Below are 16974 nucleotides of genomic sequence, written 5' to 3' on the forward strand. Positions count from 1 at the left end.
AATCATTGCAGTACATTTGCAGGTATTAGTACATCTGACAAGAAATCCTAACTACTAGAAGCATGGCAGAGCGCAAGAATCTATAAACCATACATATGATTTCTGAATTAGGTTAAATGTTTCAATACAGATTTCTAATTTAAGAATTTTTTATTTTTTTTGCAAAACATGACACCACTTGCTTTAGTGTTTTAAATTACCTTGATTCTCATTAATTGCTAAAACAAAAATCATGTGCCAGGTTGAAAAAAATAATTTGTTGATGAAATTTTGAGTGAAAAATGTTAGTAGTTGCTGTCTTCTCTGTTACTGCAATGTGGATATCGTTGGGTATTTTTAGTGTTGGTAAACCAAGACGCGCAAACTAAAGTTGTTATCTTGAGTTCTGAAAACCTACTCTCTTATGGAGTTTTCAGTATTTTTACATTTACAAATTAAAGAGGAAATTAAAGAGGAAATGAATCTAATCTTAAAAGTTGCCCATTTCTATAACTCACTTTGTAAGTGGCTGATTTATGGTCACCATATTGTGACATAACAGAAGTGTCTGATTACAAAGGTGCTTTTTAAAGTTTTGGTTAGAGCAGTGTAAGATCAGAGTCAATTGTGCTGCCTAATCAGATTTGCCCAGTTCGATCTTCTGTTTCTTTACTGCCGTAAAATCCACTTTGCAGGTGAATGACCAATCATACAGAACACAACCAGCTGTATGCATGCTTTTCATTGCTGGACCAAAGAAACAGCCCCAAACTGAATGCTGACCTCCAGGACTATAGAACCAGAGTTTCAGGTGAAACACACATCACTTAGTTGAATTTCCATGTCAGCAGAGCCACACCTACCACACCTTATGGTAATGCTGACTTTAGAGCCCACAGAGCAAAGCAGACATTGCAAAGAAAGAAACACCGAAATCAAAGTTCGCTGAAATCTTTATGAGACATATTGCTCATGAAACAATCCCTATTTCTATTCTACCAACACAAACACACAGGACAGTCTGTGTCTGCACAGATACAGTTCAAAATCATTGATGGACACAAATGAGGCGACTTAGTTTGTTGATAAACACCAGATGGAAGAAACGATTGACCACAAAACTGATCATGTTCAACAGAAATCTGCATTTTTGGATTGCGTTCAATGGGGGTTCAGGGTTATATTTCAGAGTTCGTTGTGCGTTCGTTGACAATGAAGTCAAAATTACTGCTTTGTTTATTCACATTACATACCATCATCTACAGTAAGTTTGAAAGTCATAAAGGATGCTCAAATGAACCACGTTTTCAGATGACCACAACAATTTCCTTCTGACTTTGTTAGGAAAGGCGAGACTGGTAAATAAACACTGCCGTGGAGGTTTTAACCATGTCTTAAACAAAAGTAGGCATGTGCCTGGAACTAAATGATATGATGGTGAAGCTGGTGTACTTTGATGCTTGGTAAACCCTGTAGTATTAGTGCTGCAAGCAGCTTTAGCATAGGCAGAGTACAAGACTGAAAAACTATAAGCACAGTCTTTCCCTTTATCGCATTCTTCATTGGGAAATGAAAAAAATGAAATTAAAATTATGTGCAATTTTGAATTGACAAAAATCACCCAGGGTTTCCTTTATAAACTAAATAAATATCAAGCATTGACTGAGATGAAGTTAAGACCAAATCTCACAACAAAGGAAGACAGTTTGTTCATTTGGAGGAAAGAAAAGAGAGATGGTTGTCCTGTTTGAATAGTGTAAATTTCATTATGGTTTAAAAAAAACAACAACAAAAAAAACCCATAACCAATATCACCAATTGTGAAATCATAACATTTTTCAGAAATGAAAAATTATACTAAACCAGTTAACTTGAGGATACTGCAGGCTTTATCTGATTTGTAACACCCGAGAAAAAAAACTTGTTCAGTTTACACAGCAATCTTCACAGAAGGTTAATCTTCCTTGCCATAACTTGTCCCTAAAACTCCTGAATGCATAAATGAGGATGATCACTTCCTATCTAATATTTACATTTGAAAAGGAGACTATTGCACCCCAAACTAGACTCCAATTTCAGTCAAGGGAAGGATAAAATTCAGAAGTTAGGCAGTTTAAAGGAAGCATTTAACAAATTTCCCCCACAAAAACACGGCTAGAAGACAAAGGATGTCAACAGCATGCACCACATTGTGAAATGTGAACAGGCAGCCATGTTTGTTTAGAAAAACACCCAAATCTTGTGTTAATCTGGTTAATGCAGCGAGTAAATACATCTCTGCCACTTGTTATTGAAGTAACAAAGGAACATCACTAGTAAAAGGAAAAAAGTCAAAGTAACCTCAACAAGTTGGTTTTATTTATTTTGTTGTAGTAAAATCAAACATCTACCTAGCAGTTTTTCACCCCATCAGTCCTTTTCTCTAGTGTCTACTCTTCAGAGTGAAGGCCTGTAAGATAATGACAATGTTGATAGTCCATGTGCTTGAATGGATCAGATCAAATGACTTCTAGCCACATCTAAAACAGAGTCTGAAAGGAGACGAGCCCAGTTTCTGAGATCAAATGGAAAGGGGATACTGGGGAGGCTGAGCATTTATTGGGAAGAGGGGCAGGGAGGGTTGAAGGGCATCTCGGGTATGTCTGTGGGGGGTGGAGGGGCACTGGATCACAGCTCCACAGGTGGCTCTGAGTAGGCCAGGTCACAAGTGATGGACAACGGCCCATATTTGATCTCGTCAACACTCAGCTGTATCACCTGAGTGATCACATGATATAGACCTTCTCCGCCTGAGAGAAGTTGAAGACTTCTTTGGTTCTAGGACACACCACTTTGTCATCTTGGCGAATGGACAGAAGGGACTGGAAGAGATAACAGGGAGGCAATAGTAAATCAAACATTACAGTTTTTTGACTTGTGTCAATTCTGCATTTCGACGCCATGAACCCCCAGCAGGTTTTAAGAGGCATGATGTTTAAAAACAACAACAAAAAAACAGCATTTATCAAAGTCAGAAACTGAAAGCAGAAAACTATCAGCTTTTTAACTTTCCAACAGTCCCCAAACTATCCTGTGTGACTTTCAGTTTAATCTGATAAATGATTTATTCCACACATCCCATTAAAAATTTGCCAAAATGAACCGTTTCCCTCAGATTGTGTAAAAACAGAACATCTTCTGCTCCTTAGCCGGACTGAAAACATGACAAAAATTTGGGGAACTTTTTGACTAAACTGGGCTGGACTACATGCTACAGTGCAGATAGAAGACACGCATAGAAACAAATTTAAAAATGTAAGTAGTAAAAGATCTATAGCTTGAGGAACCACTATGCATTCCAAGGGTTAGTAACATCTGCAGGCATCTGGAATACTGTTTTACATGTTCAGTTGAAAAAATAAAACTTATGCCTTTTCTGTATTTTTATGGTTTATTAAAGAGTAACTGTCACACTGCATGGAAGGTATTTTTGAGTTGTCTCTACTTCTAGTCAAGGCTGTTCTATTTCTTTAAAGGTGACTTTATGTGACAAGGGAAAAATAAACACTCAGAAACGGCATAGTTTTCAGACGGTTGAAGGGATTTCACATTAACAGCTTTACACAGTCCAAAGTATTCTTGGCATGTCCCAGTGTACTTACATTGTAGCCATAGACGTATCCATTAGGCAGCATCATGGGAGGGTTGTTTTCATTCATGACCTCCCCAGAGATCTTACAGACTAGTCTGGAATTGGCACAGTGGGCCATTGGTAGAGGCTGGGCCAACTTGTTAAGAGATTTACTGCACACTGGGCAGTCTGGGTTTTTAGAGGTACCGTCCTCCTTGTAGCACTGACTGGAATGGACATGGGCATTAAGGATCACAATGTACTCTAGGGAACATATTTTTCACTGCAAGAGAGTGTCTCAGAAGACACCATCCTAATGTCAGGCTCAGACTAAAGAAGTGTTGGGGAGTTTCACCCCTTCCGACAACTGGAGGAAAAATCCGGCCTGGGACCTTTGTCTGAACTGATGTTCAGCCCAAATTTTTGGGTAATGTGAAGGGTTTACAGATCCAGCCTTAAACTTTCTGCACTTGCAGCACCAGTAATAATAAACACTTGATATTCACGAGTTAGAATTCTGATGATTCCCATTATTAAGCTATTGCTCAGAGCAGCGGTCACTGTTTCCAGTCAGTGCTTAACATTCTAACACTGACACTAATGTTAGCTACAGATAATGAAAGTGACAGTTAAAACTTCACTTCCATTACTGACTGAAGAATAGATAGCCTGTATTGGTCACATCTCACCAACCATTTGCTTATCCAGGCTCCTCATTAAACTTTCTGCTTTTGTCTTCTTCCTTCACTGCAAAGTGTTGTTAATGTTACAGCAACTTGTTACACCTGTCTGTACGGTGATATCACAAGCAGTGGCTCACTGCTCCCTGGGTCACAATAATCCTAAAAATATCCTGTAGTCTAACACACCGCTATTTTTAAACCTTGTCTCTATGTCTGAGATTAGAAACAAGAATATCCAAAGTTTGTCATTACGTGCTTGCTGCAACCCCATTTTGAAATTTGTTAGGATTTTACAACTGCTGTGATCTGAGCCTGCAATTAGACAGCAATGACCAGAGATGTGACGTAAGAAAACATGTTTTGTGTGATACAACCATCATCAAATCATTGCTAGCCACAAGGTACACACCAAAAAAGGAGCAAAAGATTATTTCTTTCATTTTGTCTTTAGTTTAAAACAAGTGTTTTCAGCGTTTTTCTTTATTCACAATAAAATATTCCAGAATCTGTAGTCTTAGAGAGTTTAAGAAGTTAAAAATCACAAGGGATGAATAATTAAATATTGGAATCAAAGGATACGGTGTCTTGATGGCAGACAGACCAGCCTGTAGGGTGATAGTAAAGACGGAGTTGTTTCCCAGCTGATGCAGTCTGTAATTATCATATCGGAACTGTTGGATCAGTATCTTCCAACGAGCTAGATCCAGAAGATCCTAATGGAACAGAAAGAACAAAAGACAAAAGGTAAAGTTTTTATATAGTCACTTTTCCCAAGTCAACTAAATTGTATGTAGGTAACCCAACAAAACAAATTTGCCTCAAGGGGCTACAGTCTTTGCAGCCTAATGCATCCTCTAAACCTCAATTTGGCAATTTGGATAAAAAGAAAAACTGCCTCAAAAAAACCTTTGAATAAATGCAATATGAAAGAAACTTTAACAAGTAGAGAGTAACTGAGAAGGTATCCTTCTTCCTGGATGAACAGACATGCAATAAATGGTGTGTGCTCAGAAAAGCAACAAAGCAGATTTGCCATATTAAAGATATGATGGAATGTGGCATATGAAGACTAACAGCCTGTCTCTAATATGATGTTGATACATTGAAATTGCAAGTCATGTTCCTGCTCAACATCACTGCAACCGTCACAAATAAAGTCAGCATTTTAATGCATCATGTGATACTCTAAGATTTGGTGTGTGTACTCTGTGGGAAATTAACCCCCCACCCCCCCAGCATGAGCTTCACCACACAGACAAACATGTCACACAAGTATAACTGTAATGATTAAAAAAATACTAAAAAAAAACAACAACTCAATTTTGGCCTCCACTTCAAATTTAAAGTGATTATAAATCATAGCTTTGTGTTTAGAGTACCAGCTCTGGTGTATCTGTCCATTCACATGTTAACATCATTTTCACAAATGTTAGTTTTGATCATACTGATTAACAGCTCTTTGCTTCCCAAACACAGCTGCAGGCCAGACTGTTTTCAGCACAAATACATTTTACAATTCTAATGTCCACAGACGCTTTGAATGAAGTTACAATGGCATTTCAATTCTTCGTATTCATCTCCAACCAATGGTGGCAAAAATTGTTACTCAGTCTGATTTTATTATTATGGAGCTTTGCATTTTCATACTAGCATCATGTAGAGGAAAGCTTCTGTGATTATGATTTCAGTATTGAGGAAACAACTATGATAATAATGCAAGCTGTAAATGCACCGTCTTGCAAACACACTGGCAGAAGTTCTCAGTTATGCTTCTGTCACACTGGCACATGTTGCTGGCAAAAATGTTTTAACAGTAGTCTGCTTACTCTGTCCTCCTTCCAAGCAGATGAAGCCAAATGCTTTCTGAGATAAAGCACTGCTATCATGGTGCCATGGTACAACTCAGAGCTCTTCTGAGTGGGAATGAAAATTAAAAATAACACTGTTACTGAAAGCAGAGACCCAAGGACAAGTCTGAACAAAGAGGGTTTTATTTTAGCAAAAGACAACAGAGGCCCTCTAGTGGTCTCTTCATATAGCACACTACAAGTATTTCAGCAGCATATTTCTAATAACAAAGGCTGACGTTAAACCATTTGTCAAGTTTATGATTTATACACCGTCTGCACAGGCATGTACTTCATCATGAATGCATAATGCAGACACAGCTCCTCTGAATGAAATGATAAGTTAGGGTGGTCTCTTAACAGCTCTGTCCTAAGTGCTTACAGCCATTCCAGTGTGGGAGGCTTTTAGTAAACTTCTTGAAAAAGGTTAAAAAGGTGTGCAGCAACAATTAACGTAATACCTGTCAATAACGTAATAATGTTGGCCATTATAAATGGAATAAAGTTTCCGAGTCAATAATGTGATAAGTTAATGTGTCAAAGGCCTAGCATTAAAAAAATGCTCTGAAAATGTAATACCTCCAGCAGATAACATAATAATACATAAACAGGACTACATTTTCTTGGAAATAAGTTATTACATTATTGGCTTTATTACATTTACAATGGCTACAATTATTACATTATTGGTTGCTACACAGTTGTACAATATTATTTGTGCCGTATGTAGGTGACAGGTGTGTGAACAAATAACTTTTTTTATCCATGTACACATTCCCACAAGAAAAGAGCATTTGTGTTACCTTGTATGGGGAGATGTGTGTGTCTGATGGGAAGGCCAGCATGCCCATCACCTGCCGAACCTCATCCAGCTGTCCACCTTCAGCTTGGCTGAAGTGCTTTCTAGCATGTCTGTCAAACACACACAAAGTCAGGACGTGCCATGTTGCAAATATGGAAATGCAGAGAACTGGTGTGTATAATGTTTCCATAACTGTGAAAATGTATCCAAAAGTATAAGCTGAAGCAGTTATGTGTGTGTGCTGTGATTCATGTCAAGTACCGGACTGCATCCATGCGTTTGTTTTGTCGAATGAGCTCGATGAACTCCTGGATTCTCAGACTGAACTCAAGACAACTCTGCCAAAGGAGGAGACAAAAGTTTAAACTAATTTAAGTGCTGCAAAACATTCACAATTCATTTTTAACCATACTTGGCCCTATGACAGAGCAGGCAGAAAACAGATCAATTTAATACAACTTCTACCGTCCCATTAATACAATAAAGTTAACTAACTAGGACCATTACTATGACTGCACAAGTTTGAATTCTTTGCGGTTTAATTGGATAATCTTGGGATCAACACTTTAACTTGCTGCCACCTTTAGCAAAACCCCAGGGAGAGTAACTGGACCTTAATAGGGCTGTTTTGGACAAAACAAAGCACTGTTTTGTTTAAATGTTGATCCTTGTTTAGTAGGAGTTGACATATGTATGAACTGATCAATAACAGGGTCCCTGCATGGGTCACCAAGTTAAACTTATGGCTCTTTTTCATATCACATATATCAATGAAAAGCAGTAACAACAACAGGGCCCAAATGACTTACCAAGTGGACTGCATCTAATTTTTTAATCACTTTTCATCACAGCAGTAAATGGCAACAATTACTAATATCTTCAATTAATCATTATACACGACCTGGACTAGAATAAAAAGCAGAAAATGGATGGATGAATGGGAAACCCACTTATTAAAGGTCTGGAACAACAGTGTTGGATGTGTCACTGCTTGGCTGTCCTAATTCACACAAAAAGTAGTAACAGCAGGGCCTACAAAAACCGTGAGCCTACTCCACACTACATAATGGGAAGCTGTAAGTTGTACTGGGCTAATTCAGCCGATGCGTTAGAATCAGAAATCAGTTCTGTGGAATAGTAATGATACATGAAGTCCCACCTCATAAGCTGATGGGACAGATTATGAAACCCATAAAGTCTAAAGCTGTGTTTCTGCATGATCGAAATGCTCAGCTATGGCACTAACTGCTTATTTTTATTACGTACGGACAATATCAATTCATAAATGGTCTATACTAAGTTCTGTGAGATGACATATGTTGTGAATCTGTGCTATATATTATATGATTTTACATGTCTTTTAGCATATAAAATCCCATATGGTCGTGTCACAGAGAGATTTTTTTTGACAACTTTGATAACAAAATTTTAGCTGGTTTAACATTATTAATATTGTTGACATTAATCTACTTTCTTTTACATGGCTTTAAAGTTTTTGTCAGGCCCCAATTTAAACCTTTTGGATTCACAAGGCTAAATTTTGACCTTTGCAAATGCACTACCTTCATCTTGCGGAGGCGGGACTTATTGTCGTGGCACCAGGCCAGGCAAGTGGCCGTCTCCTGTCTCTCCAGAGACTCCTCCACCTCCTTAGCTGTGAGGAACATCTCAATGTTCACTAGATCCTAAAAGCAAGTAATAGGGAATGAGAAAAAAATAACAAAACTAGAGACAAAAGAGAAGATGTAAGGTATAGCTATAGAGTACTGGGTATTTATGTACACTTTTTATATGAACTCTAAGAACTTTTACATTCTCACAACGACCTTATAACAACACAAGACTTTCAAAAATAGACAGTTACCTCTATACCGCTCTGTCTGGCCAGTTTAACGGCTGTGTTGTAGTAGCCACATCGCAGCAGATGCTCCACCATCATGCGGTCCATGCGTTTTTTCTTCCACAGATTGACTGAAGCTGGCTGGTCGCTGCTGTGCTCCTTCAAATGTTCGATGCGCCGCTTGCACAGCTTGGCACTCTCGTCTTCTGCTTGAATGGACTCAGCCGCCTGCAGGACGTATAACCAAGTACAATCAAGATAATTACAAAAACAGTTGAATGCACAGAATGCAAAACAGGTGTTCAACAGCTTTCAATATATAAATTTGTCATTTATTGTGAAATCAGAGAAACTGAGACTACTCAGCTTTTTACATTTCTTGTAACTTGTTCTGAGAAAGTTACCTAAGCAGTAACTAACTAAGCTAAATATGCTTCTGACATGTAACTCAGCTGGTGTTAAAATAAAAACAAGTCCTGAACGCCAAAGAAATGTATAACCTCTAAAACCATTTAAGTCTGGTCAGCTGTTTACCGTTCCACAGATAACCTGTTACGAGACAGAAATAAGCAGCATATCACAAACATAAAGGCCAGTGATCACACAAATTTAGAATTATATTCCCACTGCAACATGATCCATTTATGCCAGAAAATGTGTAATATGAGAAAGGAAACTGTGGTCTTTTAGCACATAATTATCTCCCAGGTTCACTGTTCTTTGCACCCTGCTGTTTCAGATTACGGTAAATCATTTATAAGCAAAATTACATTGCTTTGTGAAACATAGGTTCCCTAGTTCATTCTGCTTTGTTCACTTGCACAGATTGTATTTTTGGCTTTTGGAAAACTTTTCACTGTAGGGAAAGGTTCCCACACCCCCTGCAAAATCAGTGCAGTGTGCCTTAGCTTTGAACACAATCATGACGTTTGTTCTCCTGAACAACATGTTGGCATATGGTGGGAAAAAAAGCACACAAGTGTGCTTCGATTGCTTATTTTGTGTAATTTTAGAAAAAGCTTGTACAGAAACCAGCCAGGCAGCATTCCCTGGCAGACAAACCCAATCCACCAAGGCCACAGGTTTACCATTATAAAGAAACCACAGTCACAGTGAAGGGCTTTTGTTAACAGGAGCGAGCAATATGGCTTTTAATACTTGGCTCTGGCTGAAGTGAGATTTTATTTGTAGATGAAATACTGCTATATCCTGATACACTAGCACAATGACCCATATGTAGTTTATTCTGTTGCTCTTCAATATTTTACAAATTGGTCAATATCAGATGTGTAAGTGACAAGACTGACTAAAATTTTGCTGAACCAACAGCCTCAGAGGGGATGCAGGTTTTCAGTGTCAAATAAAGAGTGTCTGTGTTGACAATGAAACAGACCTGAGGATGAATTTTACTCGAGTTGACCACGAAAGTACAAAGTTTGCCAGTAAAGGAGCCTTGTTGGTGCCAATGTGTTGATCGGCTCCCCTATAGTTAACTTACTGGCCCCTCTTCTCAAACAACACTGGTATTTCTACACAGACGTACAGTTTGTTATTCCTTATCCACTTTCATTTAGTACCACTTACTAAAGGTGCATGCATTTAATTCCCAGAAGTTGTCTCTGAACCAGGGGGATCACAGTGGAAACAAAAGCAGAACCTTGGACAACAGTCAAGTTCAGCTACAGGTCAGTAAGATCTTGTGTTGGAAAAGGCAGACACCAGGGCCAACACCAGTATTTGCTTTTTTATACACAGAGGATTGGGTGAGTGCAAGGCTTTCTTAAATGTAAAGTCTATTTTATCTATTCATAAATGAAGTCTTCCTCAGAGCTGTTTAATGTAACATGATGATTTCTTTGGCCTTCTGCAAACTGTTTTATCTCTATCCAAGGACAGACTTCAAACACAGCCTCCAAAAATGTGAAAACACTGACCTTTAAGTGTAGCAACAACAGAGGAAACAGAGCTAAAAACACTAAAACTTTCAACAAACAAAGCTGACATAGCTGCACTTGCCAGCAATGTTAAGCCAATGTTTTGTTGCCTCTTATTATCTCTGTAAACTCCATTTTGCACAAAAACAGTTCTCCTAAAACATAAATGAAGAGATATGACACTGACAAAGCCTCTATTGTGTGCTCAGCTTTATTGGAACACAAGATAAGCAACCACAGAGAGGCAGAGGCAGAGGCAACAGAGCTTTACTCTGCTGGGGTCAAACAGAAAATGTGAAAAGCTGTGTTTGCTTAAAGGATATCTGTCCACTCATAATAACAAAGTAGTTGTAAAGATCTATTTTGTTGTTGTCGCTTGTAAGTGAACGGAAATAGAAAAAGATTGAGGCACCTTTGTTTTGCATTTAAGTTTGGAAAATTAATTTTAATAAGCTTCATATTCCAATCCCTTCCCAGCCTGGAAGGACTCAATAATTACAGTTACCTATGACTGCATGTGGTTTTACATACTCAAGCATGGAAAAAAAGTGAAGGTGTGCTTGTATATCTACATCCCTAACCTTCCTCTTCAGGGCGCTGAGTTTCTCAACCACTCCATCCAGCAGTGAGACCACAGAGTCGACCACTGGAAAACTGCTCAGCGTCTTCTCCAGCTCTGCAACCACCATCGTGACGTGACTCGTCTCCCTGTCGATGTTCTTCTGAGCTGCTCTGAAACGTTTGTTCAGAGTCTCGTATGGCACCTATAAAGACAAGCCCATAAGACATTTACCATGAGGCACTAGACATAGAGGTTTACAGTTGCAAAGGGCAAGTACACAGCTTGGTACAATTTTCCAGACTGGCATCACAGCTCGGCAATATGAAACTGACCTTGAACTGATGAGGATAGGAGGTTGTTTAAATAACAAAGTTGTAACTTATGCGTTCTGCCATCCAGTCTTCCTTGCTGCTGCTGCTGCTATCTATTCAGCATCAGAACACCACTTCTTTTAATTTCACCTGGTATTATATGATGCATCCCTCTAATACAGACTTAATTTATACTGTATCAGCTTGCAGCAACATTATACACATAATCCTAACAATCTATAGTTTAAATAGCTTCTCATATATCTGTGACCAACTCTAATTAGTGGTGCATATTTCAGCATTGGCCTAGAAAAAGACAGTCACACTGATTTTTTTATACCCTTTAAAGTTTATCAAACAACTAACTTTCTAAGACTTATAACCTTCTCTGACTTTTCACCAATCTGGGCCAAAACATGGTTTCCTTCCACATATCAACTGTACTGATTGTAGTATATATATATATATATATATATATATATATATATATTGATCTCTGCTTATTCATTTGAGAACAGTAATGAGCAAGAACCTCAATCAGACCACAAAGAGGACTAAACAAAAAAATAGTAGAATAAAGAATGTGGCCCGTACCAGTAAACACACAGTGGCATGTAGCGAATATGTGCTTTTCTCACATTCAAATGCGTAAAAAATAATGAAAACACAGCTTGAAACAGCAACAGCACAGCATCTCTAACCTTCTTGTGGTTCCTTGTCTAAAATATTGCCTAAATAGACAAGAGGAGTGAGCTTTGATCCATCGAAAGATTCTTTTTCTTTCAGGTTAGAGTCAGTTTGATTTCACAGATCACTAAGACTGAAGAGGAAAATTATGTAAATGTGCGAACATGGCAGAACAAATCTTGCTGGAATTTGGGAAATCCTACACTAAACTGAAGCCCAAAATGGGATGATATGTCTCAGAGATTTAACCGTGCCACATAACAGATCAGTATGCACTCGTAAGCATTCTTGAGTCTGCTGTTGGCAGAAACGGGTATATTCTGCCCAGGAATGTGCATAGCCAATGATTGGGAAAAGACGGGAAAGGCATTGTCTTTATGTCAGCTTGTCAAGCAATTTTTCCCCTTGACGGTACGTCAAGATCAGAATTTGCTATGGACATGTTTTGTCCAGCGAACAATGATTGCTCTGTGCCACAGATTACCAAATGAATTATAGAGGATATAACTGAGCTCCCATTTGTATTTAAAAGCTGTGTGGAAATATACATGCCTCATGGGACAAAAACCACAGCAGGAAAGACTGCTTTAGATAACACTGAATGTATATCTGCATTTACAAATTGATTTTACGTGTACTAATAACATCATGGATATATTGGACTGCTCCATCTCTAATTGTGAAGATTCTGTTTCTCCATCTATGCCAAACTAGCCAATATTTCTCAGATCTTGGTCCTTTCAGGAAATACTGCAATCAAGGTGAAAAGAAGCTAAGGACATTCAAATGGTATATTATCAATTAAGAGCTTTTCAATGAATGTCAAGAACATTCACTACATCATGATATATGCTGTTCACATTATATAAAAATACACACACCACAACATCATCTACATGACCCACATTGGAAAACAGGTGAGGGGGCGTGGCATGTGCAAAAAACATTGGCTACAATTTAATGAGAACCAATCTATTACAAAAATGGGCATTATTAGAAAACTGAAATATTCCACTTTTGACTATGACTGGCTCCTACAGCTTACATATATTATAGTAATTGGACATACTACCCTTTTCTACATGACCTTGATTTACTTGACAGTGGACATGTAAATTAGCCATGAACAGTTTCAGACACGACTAGGCTGACACCGCACGAGCATAATGGTTTTGTCTTTCATGATTTATTAAGAGGTGGATAACTGCAAGAGACCCTGACAGGCTCACTCCAAACAGTGAACATTATTCTCTCATGATAATCAGAATATTAACATTCATCACTGCATGGCTCAAGTAATGAATAGTAAGCCTCTATGATCATTCTGACTCTCCTTGAATACAGACCCTTTTTTAAAATATGAAACATTACAATGTCATTAGACTGTGAAGGGCCTGTACGTCCAGCATTTAGATTAACACCCAACAAGTTCACAAATCCAACACCTTTTATGTAAATGAGTAATTACATATATTTTAGGATTACTATTTCTACAAAGAATGCACTGATCAGATACCCACAAGGACATAATACACAACACATCATGTAAATATTTGGTAATACGGATTAGAGGCTTCCTCTGTGTCTGTGTCAGGCAACACTGTGAAATTATAATTTTGCTCAATATAGCTCCAAATGTAATCAACCCTGCTCTCCTCCAAATGTAGATCCCCATTTGATGCCAATTATAACCATCACTCCTGTCTTAAAATGGTGCCCATCATCTTACTGCAGCATCCAAGCAAAGACAGACACATCCCCAATCCACGGCAATGCATTCTGCACACAGAGACATCTTAACATCGCTGGCCACACGAAATGCCTACTTCTATTCATCATGGCAACGTTATGCCATTAGTTTCTACACAAAAGCTGTCCATGCCTTGGTACTCACAGCCGTGCTTTACACGACGACGCTATCTCGCTGTGTGAGGCGGCTGAACACAGGAAGCAGCCCGGACTTGTTTCAGCTCGTCTTTTAGCAGTGGTGTCGCAGCAACGTTATGTGGAATGGAGGAACAGTGCGTGTGTGCGGCAGCAGCCTGTGATTTCTCTCACTGGCCATTTTGAAGTGCAGAGAGGCAGCAGCAATCTGATGACACTGCGCTAACTCGCAGGACCGCTTCTCTGCCTCAGAGTGTGTTGCTACGGGCTCTTCCCCCAACTATTTCAACCCATCTCGCTCCCAAACGGCCACAATTTGCATGCTCGACGTTACGTACCGGGCAGGATGTTCGTCTTTTGCGACGATACACATGGCTAATGCTGGTTTCCACCACAGCGACCTAGCTAACGTTAGCAGGCCAATCACGTCTGCATGTTATTCCTTTGACGCCGTGGCTGTCTGCCGAAGGGACCAGCAACCATGTTGTCTCATGCTCTGCCAGTGATAACACCAGTCACCACGTATGTAACATCCTTTACACGAATATTTCCTCTTTTCACCTACACTTACCAACACAGCCGTTAAATCTGTACACGTTCACAAACGTCAATCAATTTGCTGTCAGCGCCGTTGAACCTTGAATAAATGTAAAGTTATGTGTAGTTAGCTAGCGTCAGCTGAAAAATCTGACAAGGACCATCCTGTTCAAACGAGCAGGCTTAAACTTCAGCTAAGAGCTTTGGGACCGTTAACGCCCTCAAAACTTTCAACAAAAATAAACAAACGCAGCAAACAGTCTGCTAACTTGCCACCAGCTCATGCTTTTTAACGACTTACTCAGTCTTTTCTATCGCTTTGCAAAAACAGGTAGTTCGTGGATGCTAGCTACCTGGCTAGGCAAGCTCAGCTAACGTTAGCCTCCCCGTTAAGTTCGCTCCCCCTCGCTATCTAATGAACTGCCAAGTCACATTTTCCAAATTGCATTGCGTATTTTGGGGACAGCAGAAGCGCTATGCTATCGATATACATCAGTTCCTGTCATTGTTTACCTTCAGGGTGGGATATTCTTGGACTTTGAGAGCCATGGACAGTTGAGATGCAGTCTCTTGCACCGCCATCTTGGTTTTGTGGTTTTCTTGTGGTTGTTTGTGTTTTTTTTCTATCAGCTCAGAATGGCCTCGGTGCTCACTACCGCCATCTGCTGGGACGGTGTCAGCATTGACTGTGTGTACGTAGTGGGGGTTCTGTTGCATGCCTTTAATATCTATACTGAACAAAAATATAAACACAGCATGTAGTATTTCATTGAATCATATCCATTCTTTATAACATACTGGAATAAATATTTACTGTTTACTTTACACATCAGTTTAATAAGACAGGTGCCCCAAAGTTTCAAAAAAAGATTACCTCACACTCCCAATAATAGTATATTATTAGTATATATATTCGCAATGATTGTGCAAATCTTTAACAGAAAGTGGTAACTAACTAATCAGTATACCCTCACATACATACTACAAATTACAACTTTAATACATATAGTAAAAGGAGGAATATATCTTAAAAGTTATTTACACGGAATTGGTGGAATCCAGGGATATGAATGGGCTAAAACCACAGTCTCAAAAATTTTAGATTTACAGTTTGTATATGAAGATAACCCTGCATTTACAATGACAAAATTGTTCAAAATAAGTAGGTAACATTAAACAAAAAGGAAAGGTTAACATCAATAATAAATTTACTCAAGACCCTCCCCAGTATGTCATATAAATAGACAACTCTACAACAGAATGGACGTCATGAAACAACTACGAACGTACAATAATGGAACAGATAAAGTGCAGATCAGGAGTGGAATTATAGACCAGAAATCACAAGTCAGTAACACAAAGAGTTAATGAGGCTATTGATGCTGCTCGTGGAATGTTATTATCCATCTAGAGCATCATATGACTGATTGTCTGTCATGCCATGTGGCCTGAAACAATTTCTTAGACAACAACTATTGGAGTTTTGGGCATTCAAGTGAATGCCAGCACCCAGTAGCCTGTTCTCTTCTTTCTCTTGTCATCTGTGGCATCTTGCCTTTCAAATAAAGCTGCATTTTAAGGTGGACTTTCATAGTCACTGGTCACAGGACTGTCTGTGTCTCGTTACTGACAAAAGTGTATAATAAATCTGCGATCAAGAATTTCTCACCTCTCAAAAACTGTCTGTGCACAACTGGATAAATTGAAAATTAAATTTAAATTTAGGAGCAGCACCCTGGTGTACTCAGCACTTCATGCGATGACAAGAAAACAAGCAATTGTACACCCAGTTTTAAAAATATTCATATATATATATATATATATAGATATAGATATAGATATATAGATATAGATATAGATATATAGATATAGTCACAGAGGTAAGGTTTAGCTTATGAACAACAGAAGTAAAAACTTTACATTAAAATGAATTGATTCATTAACCACATAGTTAAGATGCTGCATCTGGGTCTGGGAAATTGTGTATGTATTTTAAACAGTTGAAAAATGACTCATCAGATTAGCTGATGGTAAGAAAAAATTTATTTGTATCCCCAGTTTAGTGCACAGGTATAACTCACATTCAAATCTTGTTGCATTTTCACAAAAGACAGAAATATAGGTTTTCACATCCTGTTTACATAAAGCACCAAACATTACTTAGAATTTACAAGAGAGAAAAAAGTTAATAAATACATGCTCAATATCAGAAATATAAAGTTTGGGGAGGAAAAATGGCTTGACATTTGTAAAAATGAGGTCACTAGACTTAAAAATTCCTTGATTCCTTAAACCATC

The 16974-nt window shown here is 38.5% G+C and overlaps 1 protein-coding gene across 2 annotated transcripts; it reads right to left on the reverse strand.

Moving 5' to 3' along the window:
* Positions 1-914: 914 nt before the first annotated feature.
* Positions 915-15300, reverse strand: maea (macrophage erythroblast attacher, E3 ubiquitin ligase). Of its 2 annotated transcripts, none has more exons than XM_022219740.2 (9): positions 15190-15300; positions 11277-11459; positions 8786-8989; positions 8484-8606; positions 7183-7259; positions 6923-7031; positions 4852-4985; positions 3621-3816; positions 915-2840 (listed from the first exon to the last, which is right to left on the reverse strand). In XM_022219740.2, the coding sequence occupies exons 1-9, from the start codon at positions 15256-15258 to the stop codon at positions 2745-2747; spliced, it is 1191 nt and encodes a 396-aa protein (XP_022075432.1). In that variant the 5' UTR covers positions 15259-15300; the 3' UTR covers positions 915-2744. The 2 variants fall into 2 exon arrangements, with proteins under 2 accessions (XP_022075432.1, XP_022075433.1); XM_022219741.2 differs by lacking the exon at positions 15190-15300 and adding an exon at positions 14150-14348.
* Positions 15301-16974: the final 1674 nt, after the last annotated feature.

Source organism: Acanthochromis polyacanthus, chromosome 10 (genome assembly GCF_021347895.1).
Source record: "Acanthochromis polyacanthus isolate Apoly-LR-REF ecotype Palm Island chromosome 10, KAUST_Apoly_ChrSc, whole genome shotgun sequence".
Lineage (NCBI taxonomy): Eukaryota > Metazoa > Chordata > Actinopteri > Pomacentridae > Acanthochromis > Acanthochromis polyacanthus.